General features: G+C 36.6%; 1 protein-coding gene across 3 annotated transcripts in view; it reads left to right on the forward strand.

Annotated features, from left to right (window-relative positions):
- The window catches only part of PDE1A (phosphodiesterase 1A), a 292,632-nt gene that overhangs the window by 60,202 nt on the left and 207,290 nt on the right, over nt 1–25,140 (forward strand). Inside the window, exon 1 of one of the 3 annotated variants that reach the window (XM_045823381.1) lies at nt 10,979–11,485. The exons of the other annotated variants lie outside the window; for them this stretch is intronic. Coding sequence (XP_045679337.1) covers nt 11,433–11,485 — 53 coding nt within the window. The 5' untranslated portion in view covers nt 10,979–11,432. Of the gene's footprint in view, nt 1–10,978; nt 11,486–25,140 lie in introns of those variants that run through there. 3 annotated transcript variants of the gene reach the window in all.

Raw genomic sequence — 25,140 nt, forward strand, 5'->3', positions numbered from 1 at the left:
GTAAACCCTCTTTAAGAGAAAAAGCAAGAGGAATTCTGCAGTGGTTGGAAGGGTGAATAACGTGACCTTGGAGGTCTATGATTCTATTTATAACAAATAACACATTACCTCAAGGTCAAAAAATAAATGTGAACTCCTATACTGAAACAATGTGTACACTCCAAACAGCAGAATTGTTCTGTATTTACAGGACTATTGAAGTGAAAGTGAGTTCAGAATCTCCACAGATTTAAGAAGGTTGGAATCAGGTAAAAATGATATTTGAAGACCATTATTGTAAAATAAAATTGTTTATGAAACGGTAACACAAAAAGGAAAGTGAAGATAAAAATACAAAATGATTGTGAGCAACACAGAAAGAGAAGTGACGTAAATTTTATTAGATGGCCCTGGTCATGAGCGACAGTAGTAGTTAAACGAGTGAGCTGCGGGGAAGGCAGACGGGCTCAGATCTGCGCTTTGTCCCAACTGTGCAATGTTGGTTCTCTTTAAAATAAAGGTGCTGATTCCTACCCCATGTTGTTGTTGGGAAAATTCAAACTAATAGGGTTTTTGGGGTACTCAGCTGTGCCTGGTGCACAGTACGTGCTCAGCAAATGGCAGCAGTTACCATATCATCGTTCAGTGGACCATAGGGACTAGGTACTCTCATAGGCAACTCTGAGCTTACAAGTCTATGAATGGAGCCCATCCAGCCTTCTCTGTGTCTTATGGTGTGATTTTGAAAGAAGGTAGATAATTTTAATTGATAAATGGATTTTTTAGTGATATGGGTTTTGTAACCAGAAAAGATACGGGAGTTTGGGCTGCCTGTCACTACCAAACCCAATAAGCAATGGCAGTGATTGAATCTTTTATGGGCACTTTATTCAGATGGCCAGTGATCTGAGAAGATGGTGGGTTCATACCCTAACAGACCATCTTGTCTTCTCTTTTTAGGCCAGACCTTTTATAAGGGGAGAGGAGGATAAATAAGGTGCGGTGAGGGCTTTGAGATTGAGAAGCTGCAACACTCCTATCCTGGGCAGTTAGCTGTTCCCAAGGGAGGGTGGTCTCTACTCTCCCTGAAACACAAAGGCCTGGGCGCTTCCAATTTGTCCCCAGGCGGTAATCTCTAGCAGTGCCCCAGGAGGCTGGCTGTTTTCCCAGGAGCCAGGATGGGCCTTATCTATAGTTTCTGAAACAAAAGCTTTAACATACACATTACTTGCTAGACTTATAACTTTTTACCTTAAGCTAAAATTTTCCAAGTCTTGAGTCCCCCATCAGTTTCTGTGGACATGATTTTTAAGAGGGAGTTGTAGTACAGACACACACCTTAGCACTGGAGAGCCATTCTGTACGCTGGAGATGGAACCCCAGCTTCACTGACATGTTTACTCCGACTTGGTTATTTTTTCCTGGAACTTCCCATTAATATTTTAACCAAAAATTTTGTTTATCCACTTTTGTTTGATGATGATTACACAGCAGACAAATGGTAAACTTTAAACTTTAGAGTCTCCATATTTAGACGTGTAATCTAAATATGGAGACTCTTATAGTTTCCATAAGAGTGGAAACTATATATGGAAATATATAGTTTCCATATATTGGAAGCTATATGGAGAATCTATGTGCTTTTGTTGTTGTTGTTTGCTGGTCCAATCATGAATGAGGCTTATGTTGTGAGAATGACCCAAACCAAACTAACGTGTCTGTGAAATCCAGTCAGAGTTATCGCTAGAATTCAACCTCATTCAGATGACCAGAGAATTGTATTTTTAAAGCTATAGTCCCCCTTGGCTGCCTTTGTTGTTGCAGGCTGCTATTAAAACTGACACTATGATCACAAAGAGGAGGTGTGGGTAAGAACAAAGATGCTTGTATCAGATAGAACTGAATTCAAATCCCACTACTGTAACATACAAGATGTATAAACTTTGGAAATTTATATGATTTTTCTCAACTCTAGTTTTGTTTATTGTGACTTTAAGGTATGAGACTCTACCTTCTACACGTGTTATGTAGAATTGACTGAAATGGAAAGCACTGTGCCTAACACATACACACATCAACTCTCTTACTCCCACACTTTCCACGGGGCCAGGTGGCGAAAAGGGAAGTTGAGGGAAGACTGCCATTTTCTAGGGCCACGGAGATGGATGAAGTTTCACAATGTTAAAAATGTAGATTTTCTAAAACAGATTGATTTCCAGTATCCTGTCAGGTGTTGGGCCTTGTATCATTGATGCAGTAGATAACAGGCCTAGTGTTGGGTTTGGGAAAGTGTTCACTAATTAGTTTAGATCCATATGTAATTTAAATTTAGAGCTTAATTAAGTGAATATAACAAATAAATTATTATAACTATAGCATGTCACAGAAGAGTTGTTAGGAATGATGTATTTATGTGAAAAGTAAGGTGAGGTTGGTGAGGACAGATCATTTCAATGGATGTGGAGTGGGGGAAAGTCGGTAAATGCAGAATAAAAAGCTAAAGCTGAAATGAGTTTTTCGAGGTGTGAATGGATGTCAAGATTCAAATATATGTTGTCTGTATTGATTATCTCTGCCAATAACTCATTTTTTGCTTTAAAAAGTTAACAGGCAGTGACATTTCTATACATTTGAGTTATTTATGTGGAACTGACCACACATACTATTAAAAGTTTGGCAAACTGAGTAGCTGCTTCTAGTCAAAGTCAGTGTGAGTCATGCTTTTCTCTATTGCTGTCTAATTCTAAAAGTTTGGAGAGTCAATAGGTTAGCATTTAGGAATTTTCCATTTACTGACATTGATTCAATTCATTCTTGTTTATACTATAGTTCTGCACATTTACTCATACATTTACTCATAGGCATTACTGGAAGCTTAACAAAGACTTTACTAAAAGCCCCTACCAACTGAATTTGGAGTCATGTTGAGACCAAGCTTAAAATATGAAGGAAAGCTGGTAAGGATGACTTAGCTCTGAAAATAAGTTAATGACTTAGTGATGTGTTTCAGAGCTGCAGAACAACTGAATGAGTCTCAGCATTCAACTAACAGTGGACAACACTCCACTGACTGAAGAATTGTGGATAACATTTTTGGCATGTTTGGGGAGTAATGAAAACCTCTGGATTACGTTCTTTGAAACTGTGATATCACATTGATTATTTTTTTCTAAGTACAACCCTCTTCTTATGGGATGGTGTGATCTTCTGCAGCTTTGCATGCGAATGTAGCGGGACCCACAGCACACTGCTCTAGCCACAGTGAGCCCTCCAAATCACGTGTTGTTGTCTGGTGCTCAGGGCTGAAGACACAGTGTGCTTGGTCTTTTTCTTAGCCTGCTTACTGAACGTCTGTCTACTCATCCTTCAAGACTCTGTTCAGCCATCTCTTTTTTAGTCCTCTGACTCACAGGGAACTTTATATTAAGGAGGTCTCTTTTTGTAATGTTAATTTAACTACCCACTACGCAAAGGTCATTTCCTTTTATAGTAGATTTGTATATTGCTCAATTACACACGGAGCAGGGGTGGGTGGGTGTTTGGCTATGAGAGTCTGTTTAAATGATTTCCTTTGTTGTTGTTGATGTTTTCACAAAATGTCACACTCATTCCAAAGAAGTTGTTTGCCAGCATTAAAGGCTGTCAGAACTTGTAGGAGTGTTCACGGAGCCACACTTTAACTGACCTGCTTCTACACTTCAGTGACAAAGAGGAATTTCTCCTGCTTTATGAAATGGACAGTCTCAGCTCTGACACCTGACTGAAGAGTCAGCCCATTTGGGGAACAGTTTTTCCTTGCCACTTAAAGCTATAAACCCAGACTTTTTAAATTACTTCACTTAAGAAAATAAAAATTCTGATGTATTTTATTTTTGAATAATTGGTCAATAAACTAAGCCTGACACACAAGACAAGAGAACCTTGTTTGAAACTATTAACTGGGTAGAATGCTTTTTGCCTGTAAGGCAGAAAGGATTTTTGGTTGTATTGAAAACCATTCCCCAGGTAATTCTCAGCTGCATTGTCAATTTTAATATTCCCATTGTACTTATCCTCAGATATGTAGAATTCCTGATTTGAAGTGTAATGACAAATATTTCAAGATGAAACACGTGTGTTAAGTATTAGACAATGTTTCGGAACATTGTAAGACATTTATGAAAATCTATTTTTAAGTTCTATAGACATACATATAAGGAAAATATATTTTCAGTATAATTTGACTAGGATGATCTTTCAGGTAGTCAGAAACAGTTAGATGTTCTGAAATCTGACCAATGAGCAAAGAGCAAAATCTGAGGAAGAGCATTTTAGACTAGAGGGAACAATATGTGCAGAAGAGGCAGGGAAGAACATGAAGTGCAACAAAGTGCCAGCATGGCTAGTAAGGAATGAGCCAGAGGGTCAGGGTTTCGAGAGGTGGGTACAGATAGGTGAGGGCCAGATCAGGTGGAGTGGCATAAATCAGGTACTGTGGTATAGTTAACTCACTATGCACCCACTGAAATAAGTGAGTAAGAAAGCTTCATAAACTAATGATAATAATAATGTGCTGTTTTTCTCTTCCATTTTGGTGAATATGATCTTACCTTCTCCCAGTTAGCCAGACACACTCATCTGCTTCATGGAAGGCAGGGAGTAAGATTAATATCATCACAGATAAAAATAAAGACATGGCTCTGAATACCTAAATAAAACTTCTGAGCCCCTGGCAAGACAATAGTTCTTAAGACCAGGCTTCGTGCACATAAAAATGGGTTTCCCAGGGGTGGTGAACACACAATACAGTATACAGATGATGCATTATAAAATCATACCCCTGAAACCTATATAATTTTATTAACAAATGTCACTCAAATAAAGTAAATAAAAATGGGTTTCCCAATCTCCTGAAATTCTACCTAATTTACATGATTGAGGCTTGTAGATTTGAATATCAAATTTATTATAAACCATAGACAAAGAGCACCCAGGAGATACAGATTAGATAGGGAAAGCATATCTCTTCTGCCCTGGCAAAGTATAGAAAAGGGGACACAGATAAAGGCTGCTTTACACAAAAAGTGGACAAAGTATTTTGACCTCTTACCTTTGAGCTGAAATCCCAGAGGTGGGGAGCATGTTTGGTTGAAAGTAAAAGCTTAAAGCAGAGAATTTTTCCAGTGACTTAGTGAGTTAGCTGCTATAAGCAGAATAAAAATGATGGTAGGTTTGGCCAATCCCAAACCTTCCTCAGTGCCTGCGTGGGATGGGGTCTCAGGAGGTCCTGCTTGCCTCAGGGCGAATTTAGAGGTCAGCAGAGATGAGGCCAGTGTATCTGTCATGAGCCTGCCAGGCCCATAGTAAGGGCTCAGGGGATTCTACACTGAAGGGTTAACAGCCTTGGTGGAGATCCAAATGGAAGATGTGACAGACTTAAAGGGTCCTGCAGAACCAGTGAGGGCAGACGTTGGGCTCCATCGGAGGGAAGGCTCACAGTTCCCTGACTGAGCCAGCTGAACCTATCAGGCACAGATTTCAGCAGTAAGTGTCTGCAGGGAGCCAAGCGACCAGAGAGACAAGGACCATCGTTGCAGAGACCAGAAAAAACAAAGAAGAGAAGGCACCTGCAGGTCTGGGTTTGTGGCCACCTCTTTTCTACCATTACAGAGTCAGAGAGGCCCACCTCCCTGTAAACTCAGATGCCTTCTTGAAGAAAAACAGTAGGTGGGAGGAAATATGAAAGACCGAACAATTCTCAGATATGACTGAGGTTTTAGAAAAACAATCCACAAGCAGATGATGAGAGAGCGTAGGGGAGGAGACATTTTCATTCTACTCTTCCAGGTTCTTTGTCTGGTTGAATAATCAAATTGACATAAAACAGATTAACAGGAGAAAAGAAAAATTTAATTTTGTACACATGAGGGCTACATAAGTATATGAGGCCCACAGGCAGTCAGGCAAGTGAAGCTTATATGCCAGTCCCAATCTAGGAGAGGGGGGTATGAGCCTGGGACTTCACAAAAGAGAAAAACAATTCACAGGAATGTGGCACCAGCAAACATTTCATAAACAAATGTTCACCATGCCATGCAGTGACAATGGGACACAGCGTGGACTTTGAACAAATAGGCTTCCCTGTCCACAACATCTTGCGCATGCTCCTTGTAGTTACCGCTGGCGATAGAGCTCCTCCTGGAAAAGGGTCTCTACCACATTCTTTTCAGGCAGTTAAGGGGGAAATGAAGAGAAAAACTTTTCAGTCTTCTGCTTTTTAACAACAATCAGCCTAAAATAATCCTCGTGCCAAAGAGACACATTTTGGGGTGGTAAATTTTGCTCCCCTATAATAGCATTAATCAGCACTTTGTTCATTTAGTCATTCATTCAGTGGATAACCACAGGGTGTCTCTTGGGTGCCAGGCACAGGGAATATGACAGACACTAACCCCTGTCCTGCTGCAGCAGGACACCCCAGTGAGGGTGATTCCGAGTTAAGGCAATAGGAGGGAAATAGCCTAGTTAGAAAAAAATGTTCTACAATTTATTTTCACACTTGAAAAGTAGAGTGTTATATTTTTGATCCTATAACAGCAAGGATAAAAAGTAGTCTGGTGGTATGGGTGAGCCTGTCGTGGTGGAGAAAAGCTAAAATGACTATAGAATTTAAACTTGTTTGAGCACTAAATTTCAATAACTTGACATTTTATCATGGGTCAGTCATAAAGTCATTAAAATGCAGAGCTGGAAAGGATTTCAGAAGCCATCTGGCCCAATATCTTAGTGTGATTGGTAAGGAAACGAATGAGCAGAGAGCTGAAAATTGCAGCTAGAGCTGGGATTTAAATGTTTGTTCCTTGACATTAGTCCAGGACTCTTTATAATAAAACAGAGTTTCCATTCAGATCTCAGTAGAACATTTTCATTTATTATTTCACCTTGCTATAAGTAGGCCCTTTCTAGGGCTAGCTCTTACAAGTGTTGGGAACATAATCAATGATGCAATGATATTTAAGTAGGGTGGAGGATTAGAAGAAAAAATGTCTAGTTGCTTCTTTTCTGTCTTTGTGTATGGGACACCATAGCCCACAAAGAACCCAAGTGACCTCAGTTGCAGGCTGCCAGCAACATGACAACCTGTTCAGTAGGGGTAAAAGTGTGGGCTCAGGAATGAGACATCTGGGTTCAAATTCCAGCCTTACCACGTATTAACTAGCTTTGTAATCAATTATGAAACATGTAGCAGAAAATTTGTTTAAAAATTAGAGAAAATGCTGATGGTTTTGAATGACTAACCTTGAAAGAATACATCAGATTTAAGTTATCTTTAAATCAATGCCACTCTCTACCACTTACAGGCAATAGTTTTTGCCCAGTGAAAACAGGACAGAGAATGGTTAGTCCTTTAGAACTAGTCCACACCCTGCCATTCATCTCATGGTAGAGTCGTCCCAGTAATGTTTCACTTTACTGATGCAATATTTATAGCTATGTCAAGTGAAAATTATGGTAATGGCTGTATTTTACCTTTTTTGGTTTTATCAATATTTAAGTAATTTCTGGGACAGTGTCACATGCACATCACCTTTCATGTATGATGTGTCAAAAAAAGAAGATTGAGAACTACTGAAGTGGAATTTAAGTATAGGAGACACTCTAGTCACACACAAGGCTAGCTCTAACCTTGGTGGAAGGTGGAGAGGCAAGAGGGAAAGAAGCAGGTTTTTTAAAAAATGTAAAATTATATCACATATACAATGAAATAGCTGAATTCCCATCTGATCCTATTTTTCTTACATTTCCTCTCACTTCTCCACTTAATTTAAAATTCACCTAAATCTATAACTTGTGGCATTGTATTTAATAAAATAATGTTGGAACAAAGGAGCATACACTTTGTGTCAGATTTGTATTTGAATAGACTTATGCAGTAAAATGATAACTGGTATATTCATTTTCCAGTTCTTGGGCTGGCATAATATTACATGATTTTTCTACCTTTGCCTGTGTTTTGGGCACTTTTATATATATTATAAACAGAGCCAGAGAATAGACTATAACAATGAAAGAAGCCAAAGCTTTGCATGGAAATATAGTAATGTGCCTTCCTATACAAAAAACTATGAAGTTTACCTGTATTCTGAGATGCTTGACACAAATAACGTGGCACATTTAGTATCTACTTGGTTGGAAAAGTCATGCAAATTGATCCATGATTTTGTCACACAAAATGATTTAGTTAAGGTGGATATGTTGGTGTGTTTCAGCTGAGCACTTTACCAAATAAAGAAATATTTATTGAGCACCCATAATGCCATCTCTAACAGTGCTGAGTGGGAGAGGCTGTGTGTACGCATGTGCATGAGAGAGGGAGGGGGAGGGAGCACGAGTGAGCATGCGAGCAGGGGTGGGGTAGAGATGTTAGGCAAAATCATACTGAATGAGAGTTCACCATAACTGGGAACTGGAAACACCATTTCTGATCCCTGCTCCCAGGAAAAAAACTAAAATAAATTATATTTCGTTTATTTTATAGGAGAGTTGGCTTTGTTATTTATCCATACAATTTTTATATATAAATTATAAATAAATCAAAACTGAACAGTTGACGTTGATATGGAAAATTAGATTATAAGTATAGTTGTGTTAATTTAAAGGCTATATTTATAATTGAAGCAACAATTGTGAGGGCCTTTCATGTTTTTGAATACTAAATGAAAGTTGAATAAGTTAATAAGGCAAACCTTTCCTCAGTATGAAATTTAAATGCTCTGAGAAAAAGTTAATAGAAACATTTAGGAAATTCATGCTTTTCTTTGTGCCAAGTGAATATTTAACTTACTGATATTTTCTCATGGCTCTTTAGGTTCTAAGATTGGGTATAAATGCAGTGCTTGATGTAAATGGGAATTTGAGCTTTCAACCCTAAAACTTAAGAGCACAAAGAATATGAATCTAATGCAATTAAAGAGGTGATGGATTTTATGTAATTAATTTAACAACATTCAAATTCTGCAGTTGATAATTAAGCCTCTGAGCCTCAAGTTGGATTGTATACTTTCTCGTCATTTGAACTTTACCTTGCTAGGTGTTTACTAGCATTTGCGTTGAGGTCCTTCCATCATGCTAATGAATAAGTCATCTCACCTTTCTGATTAAAAAGTAGACAAAATAAAAGTTAGTTTTTTAAAGTTGATGGGTTTATTATCCCCTGGCTTACCTCTCTGTGGTATTTATGCTAAATTAATAGTAACATAGATAAACCATGAGTACAGAAATTGAACACCAGTGATAAGTGGAAAATTACTTTCAGAAGATCTGTTCAACATGTTATTAGTTATGTAACTGCCTGTACAAAGGGAGCCAAAGCACATGGTTATAATGAAGCATCTGCCCCAAACATCTGCACACCAGTTTGTGTATAGGTGGTCCCCAGTTTAACATCATTGTCCCACACCTGTCGTCTACAACTGGATGCCTACTGGTGGTGCAGGAAACATTAGTTTAGACATCATTAAATACATATAGAATATCTACATAAATATATGTAATATAAAATTCCTTTGTCTTCCTTTTTATTTGTAACTTATGTAATATAAAATTACATATATATTACATTTATATGTGTAATATAAAATTCCTTGTCTTCCTTTTTATTTGTAACTTATTTATTTATAACTTCATATAATGAATGCATTGGTTTGTTTGTTTCTGACTATCAGGCATCATTACCTTTATTCTAGTTCCTTTGCAAGAAGCAAACTAATTATATTTAGAAATAGCACTATGGTAACATTAAAGCTTGAAAGGAACATAGAATTCAATTAATATTATAACTTCAGTTTACAAACAGGAAACGGGAACTTAGATACATCAGGAAATTTTCCCACAGTGGCCCAGCATGTTCATGATAGAACTAAGACTAGAACCCATTTATTTTATTTTTAGTTCAGAGATCTCAGACTGATTTCATCAGAAAAATAAGAGGTGTCTATTAGAACTGCTCAATATAATCAGTGATTTTTTGCAATTTTCTACTCCTTGTTTGTCTCTCTTCTGGGAGGAAAGTAAAGAGGTGTTCTTGCTCCTGTGGAAATACCTGGGGAGCGTTAAGGACCGCAGATGGAAACCATAGAGATCGTATCCCCTCTTTGCGTCATTTCATTCTTATTTTTATGGATCATTTAACTAAAGGCATGTGTGTTTCTCAGATTTTCTACCTTTTGTTACATGCATAATTTAAAAAGCATTTTAATCATGGTCTGAGATGGTTCATTGTATTACATACTAAACCTCTGGTCTGGAATCTTATGACACTATTAATTGAGTAGGAATTTTGTTTGTGATTCAGATACAGGACTGTCTCCAAAATAAGTTTATTAAAATATGACAACTTGTGTTATCTGTAACTAGAATAAGAGTTCCTGCAGTGTGGGTCTAGGTCATCCAACTAAAACAATTTTTAATGTTATTTATTTTCAGCTGTTCACAACTCTCTCTTACATCTACTTTTCTTTCTTTTTCTTTTTATAAATTCAAGTTTGATCAGATAATACAAAAACCTGAGGTTTCTAGGGAGTTTGGGGGACTTTTTAAAAAGTGTGTGTGTTTACGTATTTTTTTTTTTTTTGCAGTGCCCCCTCTTAGTTGGAAAGCTACATTTGAATACAATGTCACTGATAGAATTGAGCAATTGTTGTTTTTCTAACTTTTGTAGCTCTGGCCAGCTTCACATAGGCTTCTATCAGTTGAAATGACATGTTTGCCTTCAGCCAAGGGTAGGTTATTAGGTTACGAATGCCAAAAATGAGGAGCCATGTCCATACTTTATTCAGTGTTAGTAAAAGCAAGATTGTAAAAAGAATGATCATCTCTTGAAGCAGAGCCAGCCCCACAGCCGAGCCCTTCTTTCTTCATGAATTTGTACATAGTTCTTATTTTAACAGAACAAACTTTCAGAGGATACTCACATGGGACTGCTGAACCAGCTGTACAACTTTTATTTTGAAGAAAAAGTTGAGCCTCAGAGCAGCCTGCTTTAAAGACAGGGAGGGACTTAGCTTCCTGAGCTTAGCTTGACCAGCATGTGGAAGGAGTGTTCTCATGGCTGCGATCACTTAGGGAGTTCCTACCTGGGTGCCACCGGGGTAGGAAGTTTTCTGTTTGTTTTGTTCTCTTTCTGAGAGTTCGGTGCACTTCTCTGGGCCGTATCAAAGTGACTCTTGGTGGTTTTTGCACACCCTGCTCTGTGGGGGAGTGCCCCAACGTGCCTGTCTTATGTGGCCTCTATGGACACACTGCTCAGCTGGCAGAGAGCAGGGAAGTTTTCTCCCAGCACCCAAAAAGAGAAAGAGGAAACTCGTTTTTCTTTCTGGGCTCCTTGCAGCACAATAGATCAGGATAAGCTTCCACATTCCCTCCCTGGATTTCTGGAGTGGTTTTCCAGGAAGAAATTACACCCTCACCTTTAAATGGATGACCATGTCACAATCAGGAAGAAACATCTCCAAAGACCCATCTTTAGGTAAGTAATGCTACATCCCAGGTGGCTCAGGACTATCAGGAAAAAGAATTTTTCTCCTCCATTCTTTCCTTGGGAATTCTGGCACTAAGCTACAGCAAAGCAATACAGTCTGCCTAAAGTTTAACTTCATACACACCAAGGGATTCCTTCTATTTTCTATTTTCTGAGATTCTGAGCACAAGTTCTTATCAACTGAAAACATAATTTTAAAAATATACTAGCTCTTCAAGCACACGAATGACATAGTGCTGGAAAAACTTTTAAAACATTATGCAATCTCTGACTGTTTCTAATGGTTGCTCAGCTCTCTAAATGGGAAATACTGTGCTTGGTTCTTTCACCTGATTACTCTCAGAGGTAGTGTTTTAATGCTGCCAGTGCTATACTTCTTTGCAGTAATGTGTGTGGAGACAAATTTGAACTTGATAGCTACTGTTCAAGAGTACATTTTACAGCTAGCTCAGGAGTATTTGCATAGCAGTTAAGGGAACAATGGAGTAATCAGATAAATTTTACACTGTGGTAGAATCCGTGGCTAAGATAGATACAGTATAATTGATTGAGCTAAGGGTTTATTTTGTGGGGAGGGACACTCTAAGATTGTAGCAATTTCTTCATTGACTCTTTAACTCTTGATTCTTTGTTACCTATTATGTACTTTAGAATTCAGAATTGGGAATTAAGAATTTTAAAGTAGGTAGAAAATGGACATAAGCACTTTTTGCCTCTTCAAACAGAATATTGAAAAGAAAGTTAATTATATATCAGTTTTGTGCTACCCCCCCAAAATATCCTAAACATAGCAGAGATGCTACATTTTAATAGTACTAAATGTTAGAATGAAGTTGTAGTCACTGGTTGTTGATCTGGAATTGACTACAGGATAATAGAAGTTTGTGGATAGAATTCCTACCATTCTGTGCATGTTATATAATAAGAGTGGACCTCACAGAGTGTGATTGTATATAATGTGGCAACTTTTATGTGTTTATTAAGCATTATTACAGTATTAATAGCAATAGTGTGCTTCAGGAATGCTTAAAACAAAATTCTAGCACAAATCCATCTATAACCTCCTCTTGAAGGTAAATTATATTTAAATCTATACATGTGGATTTAATATTATAATCTATGTCTACTTAAATATACATTTGTTACTTTTATACAGCGATGGCAGCAAATAACCAAACATCCAAAATGATCCCCAAATTTGTATCCATCTGCCATATTTCCTAAAAAGTTGTCCCAGGTCCGTATTTTAATTTTTATTTTCTTCCAAGTGCATGCATACATTCAAAATGACATGGCAGTTGCCCAGGTGATTCTGATGTCAGCCTTGCTGAGGCACCGATCACAGAGGGCACCTGCTGAACTTCCAGAAGGCAACATTGTGTTGGGTAAAATCAAACGCTCTTAGCCAGCTTCTTTAGTGTGTTACCCCACTGGGGAGCTGTAGCGATGATGCAGGTGGTCCCTCCTCACTGGCGTTGGCCAAATCCTTATTAGCTCCTGATGAATGATACGCTTAGGTGTCACTCACAGGGAAGTTGCACCTCAGCTGTGCTGCTGTTCTCTTTTATATCAAGAATAGATCCTTTGTGGAAGCTGAGATTCTTTGCTCAGATAATTAGAATAAAATTTGGTAAATTCAAGTGATTGCTTCATGATCTTGGTGAGTTAGAAGAGAAAAAGTAGCTATCGAAGAGGACATACTTTCACCCTAGCAATTGTTTCAAGCAAGTGTAAAAACAGTCCTTGACTGAAAACAGGTTAGGGCCAGATGTGGGGCTGACTGGTCTACTTCCATGTTGACAGCTGGCTGTGCCTTCCTCAGGGTATGCCTGTGATGAAGGCAAAGGGAGGCAGAAGGTGGAATACAGAATTCAAATGACCAGGCACATTGCCTCAGAGAAAGTTTTGGGCTATTCTTCAGTTAAAAACAGCATGGGCTTTCTGATAGCTAATTGTACTTTTGAGCAAGTTGGGAAGTAGTTTAAGCATGCCTTTGGCATCTTTGGCCCTTATTCCATGCCCACTTCATTTCCTTCACCAGTCTTCTTTTCCCAGGTCTCTTGTCTCCTTGGGCTACCCAGGACTGCCCATCCTTTCACACTGAGACATCTTTCTCAGGACTGCCTCATGATCAGCAACCCCTGTACCAGACCTTTCCTTCTCACTGTGCACTTGTTTGTACCCCACTTCCCGAGGGCTTTGCACACTAGTTCTCAATCTACTTGGTGAGCAAATCTCTGCTAGACTGTTTTGTATGTGGTAGTTACAAGTTTAACAGAAATTTTGTGAAAATAATATTTTGGCTGTTTATATATAACTCACTTAAAATATCAGTCATTAAGAGAGATTAGCCAAGAAAACCTTTTGAAAATATCTGACATATTGACACTATTCAAATTTCCAAATACAGGCTGCTTTCTCCTGCAACTAAACCGATGGCTTTAATTGAGTTCACCTGGCCGTCTTTGACTGACAACAAGTGTTGAGAATCTGCCCTAGGATACAGGGTAGGTTAGGTGTGATAAAGAATAACAAACTGTAGTTGCCCTCACATGACATTTGATCTAGCACATCCCTAGAGAACAATGGCATGGGCAGATGATGGGTGCTAAAAAAGGAAGTAGCAACATTCTGGGAAATTGTAATGGAAGACACATATTTCAGTGATGACTAAATGCATTGAGAGAGATAAGAGCAAAATGTCTTGAAATTTAATTTTGTGAATTAACATCAACTTTTCATTAGCATAATATCCCTAAATTTCATACAGTGAAAGTCATTCATCAAGTGTTAAAAGTTAGTTGCGAGGTTTTACACTACTACCTGGTGAACATTGAAATTCCATGGCCAGATATGATCCTGGGAAGACTGGGAGGAATCTTACATTGTTATTTAGATTCTGCCTCTAAAAATGTCTGTGTCTCTTACGACGGTGATTCCCAAATCATCTCACCAGTTAGGTTACCAAATCTATAATTCGAAGTCCTCTGTGGAAATTTTAGTTTAATATTTTTACACCAGGTCTGTGATGCAAGGAACAAAGTCAAGTTTCCTTTATGGCCAAGGTCAGAGTTTATGTGATATTTTTCATGCGTATCATGTGTGACTTTGGGATCAACGAGACCACTCAGCCCTGAGCACATATGAGTGCACCTTGAACCCTTCTGCCTATAGACATTCTTGCAGCTCAGACTTGTATAGAAAAAAGAGATTTCCCCTTTACTCAAGAGAAACACTTTGGGTTTTATGATTTTCCAGGAAGGAACCACTATCACAAAATGTACATTAATGTTTTCAACCACACTGAGTTGGCTCCTCAACACTTAGAAAATAAAATTATGTAGACCTGTAAAATCCAAGGTGGGAATCACACCTGATATTGAAGACCTCTAATAAAGGCACATTCCCTTAGACTTTTAAACATCTCTTTTTCTGCATTACCACAGAGTTTTATTTTTGGTAGTCACAATTTATCTCTTTATATAAATAGATTCAATAATTTACAACACCCTTCAAGTGAAGCACTTTTATGTGACTCTCATAAACAATTGCTGAAGACACTTTTATATTGTTACATACTCATATTAGTGAACTTTCTATATTCCTATGAATAGATCAATCTTATACTTGATAACAAGAAAAGTCTTTTTCTCCTAATGAAATGACATCAGTGAAAATATCTTACCTGAATTGCACCACCTTGAAGAGTTTTAATCTGGGTTTTTATTGTAGTTATCTTCTACTTGATTTGATATTTTATCAAATTTTATTATATGCATGTCATTTTCTGTTTGTTGCTTCAAATTCTTTGTAAAGGTAGGTAGGGAAAAAGTTAATGTGAAAAATCAGTAGAAACTTCTTTTACATGTTAAGCCTTATTTAGTGTTCTTTGGAACCAACAGCTTTTTGAACCTCTTCAGAGTTCAAAAGTGCACATTACTTTTGTGTGACTTTCCACCCGAAGTAGCACTAAAAAGCCATAGATGAAATCATGTAAATTGTTCTTCATCAGCCCTGGAACTGAGAGCTGTCTGTGCATCCAGGATCTGAGACATTCAAGCACAAGTCACACAGCTGCCAGGGCCCCAGACAAATGAAAACCATGTCGAGATCTTCACAGCCTTTAGAACGCGCTGTTTCATCTCTTCATGCCTTTAAAGAAGTTTTATTTTTACAAGTATCTGTTAGCAGAGGAATTCTGAGTGTGTTCTTGGCAGGCATAATCTCTTCACACAGAGATGTAGAAAGCAGTAGGATGAAATGCAAAAGCCTAGGAAAAGAAAGGCAGATTCCAATTTTGTTTGTGGACCTCATAGGGATCGTTAGAAATCTTACTGCTGTGTCTGAATTCTAATTTTGAGGTTGTGATCTATGCTTCATAGAGCAATATTATAAAATATTAGTTACGCATTTAAAATCACACACCCTTTTTGGAGTATAATAATTTTTCTTTATTCGCATATTTAAGCTCAATGTATTAACATCAGTGTCAACGCTAAACCAGAAAGTTGCTAATATTCAGAAGCTGTATGCCACACTTGAGATTTTCACATATTAATAAGGTGGAGTTTTGACTGACTTTACTAACTTCCAGTAGTTTTCTAGGCAAGGTATTTAGATAGTATTCAATTATTCAGGTGTTTCAGGCATTTTTCCTTCAGTATTTTGGGAACAATAAAAAGCATACACTAATAATATAAAATGTGAAGTCACTTCAAAATATATAAAAAATTGTAATACATTATTGGACATTGATATTTTGGTCTCATAAATATTTAAGTATTTGTGACAGTCTTTGACTTAAGCCTCTTTTTAACACCTTTCTCTCACCAAAAATGTGTACTTTAAACAGAAATATATTAAGTACCTAGTCATCAGACTGAGTACTTGCATAGAAAAAATTATGTATGAAGTAATGGAGTAGCATAATATATTAAACATCTTTTCTTTTTTAATGCGATGAATTGCTCATTGGAAAAAGTGCTATGTAAATCAAATCTGAAATATAATACCACCTATATTTATAAAAATATTTTGCCAGTTTTTGGCTCTAAGACAAAAAGTGATTGTGAATTTGTTTAAAAGAGAGAGAGAGAAAAAAAAAGAAAATGAATTTATCTGCAATAGTCACATAGTTACATGCCAGATATTTAATTTTAGCTATTTTTTTAAAGAAAATATAAATGAATGATGCTTTTTATGTGATAATGAATTGATAAAAATTATTATATTTAATTTATTCCCTCTTGCTATAAAAGTGAAAATACTTCTGGAAAATAGACATAGTGAAATGAACTGAAAGTTAATGATACTATCAAATACAATGCTAGTTAGAAGAAAAATATATTTTATTACAGACATGTTTATTAAAATTAATCTTTTTATTATCTAGGTCAGGATGTTATTGCTGCTGGTCAAAGGTTGACTTATAAGGCAAGGAACAGTCACAATTGATCTTTAAAATAGATTACAAAGGTCAAAGCAAAATAACACGCACATGAATGTAAGACATGTGGTATTAATATTTAACATGAAAGAAATTATCAGAAATTGTTATACCTTTTTTCCTCAGTTGTATTAAAAGTATCTCTAATTTTTAAGTGTTCATTACAAACAGATAAACTGTAATTTGATTCACATTTTAAAGATAAGCAGTAAATAATTTACTCCTGCTGGTATTATTTCAACCAAAGTCAACACAAATTTAAATTATGTCCAATAAATTTATCATCACTAGCAGCAGTAGCATCAGACACATTTGGTATTAATATTAATACTAAGGGCTGCCATTCATCAAAATCTTAGTGTATTTTTAGTCAAATTCCAGACATATAATCTTAAGAGCAACTCCATCAGGAAGTAGTAAATCCACAGTTAATAAATTTTGCTATGGATCCAGGAACAAGGAATAGATTAGAATATAGGATGGTGTCTCTAACTTGATAGCTATGCAAACCTTGTTTTGTAAGCAAGAAAAGGTTGGTGATAATCACATTTCTCTCAAACATTGGTATGATTTAAAAATGGCATTTCAAAGATTTATAATGTTTGATTGAGGAGAATCAAGACTATGCCATTAAAATAATCTACTGTGGATAATTTACTGGTTTATGCTACCTGGAAAATTTTATATTTGGAATAATCAGCCTATTACATATAGTGTTTAGGTAGAAAGCAATTTAAAATGATAAAAATAAGACTAAAGATGACCTGTAAGTCTGTAGAGATGGAAGAATGTTAAAGAAGTCTGCGGTATTTATAAACCCAATCTCTTCAGTTCTGTCACTGAACATGACATAATTTTGTTAGTTCTCATGGGAAAGCTTCAGTTTATTTATGTATTTGATTAAGGCCACTTGGACATGAGCTCTAATTGAGGGAAATCCAACATTTCCTGAACTGGAGCTGCTGGAAGTCTACGGGGCAAGTCACAGTGCATTTGACAGAACAGACACTCCAGCTTCCAGATTTGTTATCTTCGGAATACCCCAAGCCTGCTCCATTAAAGCCTTATTTTTTTTTTTTGTTAAGGAGAAGAACTAACTCTTAGTCAAACTGGTGTCCATTTTTAGTGTTTTGGTGGCTACAACCTTTAGGATCTTAGGGTATTGTTTTTAGAAGAGTTGTTTATTAAGTAAAACAGGTATTTAAATATTAATTATATATTTATTAACCAATTATTTATAGGCATAAAAAGTCATGGGCTTTTTAAATAAAAGTCCTCACTTCAGCTTTAAAAACATGAATATTTAATTTGACATTTTCAAGGATCAAAGAGCTTGGAGCAAATTATAGACCACTGCTAATGAGAAACAGTAGAATTGTTTCTGTAACATACAACACATGTGGCAATTTTTGAGTCCTAATTGAGGAAGGAAAGGAAAATTCCATTAAGTCAAGTCATTTTTAAATTATATTATTTAAAAATTGGATAAAAGTAGGAGCATATGACAATTTGGGACCATCTGGTTGTTAGATATTTTCCTTTAATGAAGATTTCAAATGGTTATAACTATTTCAGTGGTTATGTCTCTGTGAAGCAACAGAAAAATAGAAAAGAAGATGCTCTTGTTAATTTCTGTGCCTATTAATGATGCATTTGTTTTGGCTACATCCAATTGTTTTAACTCTGAAATCCCAAGTCAGCTACATGTATCACTTCATTCTATTACAATTATTTGAGAAAGGCCAGCAATTCTCCTACATAACTGTAAGATCTGTGAGGCTAAAATAAATATTGAACTTATCACTGGTTTTCCATAACTTTTGGTAGACTGTGTGTCATGAAAATGCATTTACCCAGTCTTCAAATTTAAATCCCTCAAGCAACCAGGTCAGTATCGTAAGTGTGTGAAATAAGAAGTATTGGGAACTGCAATGCAGGAGCCCCAAACTGGGGAGCTGCTTAAGTGTTAGTGTATTCTGAAAAATACTACCCAGTGGACTAACTGATGTGGACTTGTTTATTATCCACATTACAGGGGAGTGCACCTACAGTGAGAGACCGCACCTCCACCCAGTCTGAGGCTCGTCATAAGGGGTCCCAGAAAAAGGAGGCATGTGTCCTAGGTGTGACTCTAAACTACATCGCTTCAGTGTGTATGTGCAGAAAGAAAGGTCAAGGAGCAGTCACAGGACCAGAAGCCACTTCCAAAAGGAGTTAAGGAGGGAGTTACAGTCCATTCCTTAAACAATATACATTCCCTCCAGCCAGGGGCCTCCTAGCCAGCCCTCATCACAGGTGGTGGAAGGGGGCATGTCTTGAGCTACCCTATAGGAACCATGGTAGATGGGAAACAAAAATCTTTTAATTTCACATTTTTAAAACCATTGAGAGACTAAACAAAATCCAGTTACAGGCTGCTAGCTGGCAACCCTTGAAATGAGTAATTTGCCTAGTTAGGTCACACTCCATTTTCAGTGTGAATGATGGCTAGTAAATCTTGACTGGAAATCCTGGAAGCAATATCCAGAGGATTACTACAGGGATGGGTACTTGGTTCTTATTTTTAATAGTAAAGAATAAAAACCCCATATTTTATAACATACACATATTGATTTTCTGTATATAATTTTGTAGTGGTAAAGAAATGGATGAAGAAATATATAATTTTTGAATGAATAAAATGCATTAACATTAGCCCCAAATTGAATAATTCCAGAATCAGGGAATTCAATGTCTCTAGCCTGTTCTACCTTTGCACAACTATGGCTTGTTAGAAAGTATTTTATTACATGGAAATCTGTCTCCCATTCAGTACATCTTACTTTTCTTAGTAGAACTGGTATGAGAAGGATACAAATGTTCCTTTACAGAACAGCCTTTCAAACACTGAAGACAATTGTATTAGTTATTGCTGTTTATAAATCTTCCTAAAACACAGCAGCTTAAAACAACAGGAGTCTACAGATCAGCTGAGTGGTTTCTGTGATCTGTGCCAAAATTGATTGAATTCAGTGGGCTTTCTCGTGCAACTGTGGCCCAATTGCAGATTTGCTGGGAGCTGGCCTGTCTAGGAAGACCTTGGTTTTGCAGTTTGGGTTTCCTCTGTGTACCTCTCATATCTTTCCAGAAGGCTAACTTTAACACATTCTCAGGGTAATAGCAGGAGTCCCAGAGAGGAAGCAGAAACACACTTTTCGAAGGCTTTGATTGAGCCTGAATGGGTCAAGTTGCTACTGTCCTATTGAAAAACTCAAAAAGCCATATGGCCAAGTCCAAGGTTGATATCGAAGTGTATCACTGATGGGAAGCATATGCAATATTGTCAATTGATGCCATTAGCACTCTCTGGAAGCTCTTGTGCTTTTTCTAATCCTTCCTCCTTTAGTCCATCCCTAGTTCATTCAGCCATTGAAGAGAGAACATGTACTTCATATTTTTATTTCATGTTAAAGATGTGTGGGTGGCAATGAGGGTAGAAAAAACATATTAACAGAATAATGAAGTTCTGTTGACCTTCATGTGGCTGATGGGTCACATGTGACTCCAGGATTATAGTATGCCTGAGATTCTTGGTTTAAAACATTTTAAAAAGTTAAAAGTTAAAAAAAATCTTCACCTAATTACCTAAAACATGAGATATTACATCCATAATAATCTCCCACATATTCCAAGTTCCTCTGGAGATTTGATGTATACCAAGTGTCATGTTAAGAGACTTGAGCAAAGTTATTTTAATAGATGAATATAATTAATTATATAACTTTGTACAATTCAATTTCAGTTCCACTAAAGCTATAAAATGGAATGGAGGTCTTGAAAATAGTAAATTAAAATGATGTTTGCAAATCCAATATTTTCTTATGCATCCAAATCATATTCATTTCTCATTCATAATGTATATTTTCTCAAATTTATGATTATTATCTTGTAAAAATTATTTATTTTTAGTAGGGTAAATTTATGATATTGTTTTCTGTTACTGAACATCCCCAAACATCACTATAATGAGTAAATATTTTCATGAAAGCCACATATTACATAATCTCTCTTTTAAATCAGTGATTCACAAACTGAATCTGTTTGCTATTGACATTAGAATTGCAGTTTACAAAACAAAAAAACAAAACCAAACCAAAACAATCTTCTGAAGACCTACCCTCAGATACTCTGTTTAATAGGTTGAGGAGAAGAAAGTTTTGATGTATTTCTACATGCTAGCTAGTTTATGCTGAGTCCTAGCTGGATTTGGGAGCCACTTTTCTAAATGATATAATTTATGTGAAATAGAAATGGAAGATCGGAGCAATTTGGAAACATTTTTTTAAAAGATTTTATTTGTTTATTTTTAGAGGGGAAGGGAGGGAGATAGACAGAGAGAGAGAAACATCAATGTGCGGTTGCTGGGGGTTATGGCCTGTAACTCAGGCATGTACCCTGGCTGGGAATCGAACCTGGGACACTCTGGTTTCCAGTCCACACTCAGTCCACTGAGCTATGCCAGCCAGGGGCAATTTGGAAACATTTTAACAGGATTAGCATCATCATTGGAATTGTAAGCAAATTTTTCCTTTGTTTATTTCATTCAGAAATATCTATGGGTACGGGGAACTATGAATAAGAAAATGATTGTTTCCCCTCTAAAATGTCTTAACCCCCCTTTTTTATGTAGGTATAAAAAAGCATAGAGATAAACTACTACGAACTACAAAGCAAAGGTTGTTAACATTGACTGTATGTTACAATCACTGGATTTTTTTTTTTTAAATTCTAATGCGGGGATTAAATCTCACATCGATTGTATCAAAATCACTGAATGAAATGAACCATTCAATGTTTTTTTCTTTTTTAAAAATTCTCTGGATATTTCAAATTGTACAGCTAAATTTGAGAACTATTGCCCTAATCTGAAGGACAGAGGAAGCATAGTGGTGGATGAAGAATAAATATTTGAGGGCCAACTTTGAAGGGTGCAGATGAGATGACAGGCAAGTGAGAGATGAAGAAAAGGATATCAAGAGGATGGCATAGTCCAAGCAGAAGTGTGGGGATACAGAAGTGCATTAAGTGTTTGGGAGGCTCTTGGGGAAAGGGAAAATTCCTGATTGGCTAGCAGAGCTGAGCTTCTGCATATAGAGGGATGTGTGGCTGAAAGTTTGGCCAGGGCTAGTGAGTCAATAGCCATTTATTCACCCATCTGCTCTGTTGTTAATACTGACAAATCTGATAAACTGAACTCTTGATCTCAATGTTTCCAAAACACTATTTCATCACAGAACATCATTCCCCTGAGATGCTCTGAACAAAAGCATCAGATATGTTTGGGAAACACTGCCTGTCACATTCACTTTCTTCTTAGATATTAGAAGGCATATTAGAATTTTTACAGTGAAACTTAAGAGTGTTTACTCCCATATTTCCCCAAACATTTCATTTCTACATAATATTTATTAATACATCTAGAAATCAGTGTTCCAAGTTCCAGTTTTTGTTTCTCTAAATTTTCCCTAAATATGTCTCCTTTAGTTTTCTGAAATTTACTCTGATTCATCTAGCCTCCTTTCTTTCTTTATTTCTTTTCTTATTTATCTGGAATATAGTCTGACCCCAGGAAATGCCTCCATAGTAGACTTTTCATCTACATGGAGACGCTTAGCAAAGTTGCATAATTGGGAGAATAGCTACATGTTCTATTACATAACTGTAATGGTCTGAGATTAAAAAGAGAAAAAGAAATATTTTGAAAATATTGAGAAATGATGAACAATGTCACATTATTGAAACAGTTGAGGTAAGTTAAGAAATAACAGATGGGAGTTATCTGCAGATTATCACACCCAGGTATCACTGTACACACAAGTTTGGCAGCTTTTTACCTACCTTCTGCGCCTGTGTCCTCATTTCATCCTGGAGAGACTTTTTTTAAAGCACTGCCTTTGAGTTTACACTGAGTAAAAAGCAGGCCATTCAAAATCTGCAAATAATGTCATTTTGAATAATGATGTCTTATGCTTGTGTAGAATCTCCATAGCAAGAGTTTTGATTTTTTTTTACATCTGTTATACTTTTTGTTTACACGATATCCTTGTGAATAGAAAGGAAACTCATTTTATACATGAAGAAAGTTGAAGCTCAAGCAGTCACAGCAGGTCAGGGGAAGAAACATTGAAGAGTACTGATGATAAGAACAAGAAGACTTAAGAGTGACTTACCATTACAGGGTGCACCTTCCTAGCAGGTAATGTGAGGAGACCTTCATGAATATGCCAGGCCAGCCACACAGTCCCTCCCTGAGGTATAACCCATTCTCACTAGCCAGGGAATGATTTGAATCATCTTAAAAGTATTTTCTTAGCTACTCAGAATTATTTAATACCTATGATATCCATAAAAATTTTCTCTTCTGAGGTGGAGCAAGGGGGGAAAAACTGACCAAGGTAAATTATCACGTGTCCTCTGGGCCATATGACTCACTGCGATGACTGTACATAGATTTGTCATGTCACACATGCGTCACTTACTAGAAATTTTAGAACATAAAATACCATCCCCAGAAGGAATAAAGAAAGAAGAGGGAAAAGAAAGATAAAGCAGTAGGTTTGAAAGTATTTCTAAACAGAAGAGATTTGTTGCTGCCATAATATAAATAGTATTTTCCTAGGCAGCAGCTGAAGGAAGTGGCTTCTAGGTCATGCACAACTAGAACTAGATTTCATTATGACTTCATTATGATTTCATTAATAGAAACTATTAAAATATAATTTTACAATAGCCATCCAATTAATCTTTTCTTAAGACTTTGCTTTCTGTAAGTTTCTTAATACTAAAAAATGTTTGAAATTTACTTTTTGAGGTGTTTTGTTTTATTCTTGAGTTCCATAATGCTTTCCTGTTGTGTTACTTTAAAACATTTTACTTTATTGTGATTTTCTCCTAAATTAACATACCAAGAATCTATTTTTAGAGAGAAAATAAATCCCATATTTTATTTGACAAACAACCTTGCAAGACTATTTTCTCTCTCTTAAGAATCATATATTTATAAAGTCTTTACCAATGGACACATAATTTTTTGTGGTACAGTGTGGTAAAAATACAATTTATTTAAAATATATCTCATTTGTAAAGTAGATCCATTATTTCTTTTTTCATGTATTTTATTTTATTTTAATTTTATTTTATTGTTGTTCAATTACAATTGTCCTAATTTTTCCCCCATTGCTCTCCCCTGCCCCATCCACCCTCACTCCCACAGTTGATGATATTTCCTTTTTTAAAACATGAAAAAACAATTTTTGAATACATTGTGAGGTGCTAAACAGCTGTACCAAATGACCATTGACTTAAACTTTATGTAATATTCTTATTAGTTCGGTATACCAGTTTTCAGATACACTCATGCCGAAGTTGAGCTGCTAAAGTTGAATAATTATGACCGGTGTTTATAATTTGGTATACTTGTTTTGCTTTATCATTCTTCCTATCTACCAATCCATCGCTTCCCCTTCTTCCTCTTAGCACAGTAGTAGGCTAGTGAACCTTGCTCACCCACTTAATGGAGGCTATGTCGACACTGCACTGGGGAAGGACCCTAGCTCCATCTAGTTTTTTCCTGGTAATTTGTATCTCTTGAAGATGTCTAAATAAAACTCTTTCTTCCTCTCCTCTTCCTTTTTTCTTTCCCCTCTTCTGCCAGACACCAGAATCTAGTATTTCTTCTGTGAGAACTATTTACTTTAGACCCAGAAAACTAAAGGTATGCCAATTAGTGTGTTATCCTGAGGCATTCTACCTGCAACTGTAAACATTAGGACATTTAAGGTTACCTTAAGGCTATGAGTTTAAATCTGAGCAGACGAGGCCTTAGGACTTCTAGGTGGAATATTGGTTTGACCTGTACTTTCCCTATAAAGATTGAGATGCCATTGAGAGGGTTTGGAATTCCAGTCTCATGTTTGAGACTGTCCTAGACTACACTGCTTAGGTGGTATCTTTGTAACTTATTAAGTAACTTGAAGATGCTGATTCTGAAATAAGTTTTCTTTATTTTTTCCACTCCATCAAGTCACAATTCAGTCTTTCTTCACTGAAGTGTAGACTGGCTGCTCTTTCCACATCCTCCGGTTAACTGCTGCAGTCCCTGCAAAACCACTTCTCGTCATCTCAACTATCTCCTCTGGGAGGAGATTCCTAAATCTAC

This window comes from Phyllostomus hastatus, unplaced genomic scaffold (assembly GCF_019186645.2).
Source record: "Phyllostomus hastatus isolate PE091 unplaced genomic scaffold, TTU_PhHast_1.1 phas_contig_1, whole genome shotgun sequence".
NCBI lineage: Eukaryota > Metazoa > Chordata > Mammalia > Chiroptera > Phyllostomidae > Phyllostomus > Phyllostomus hastatus.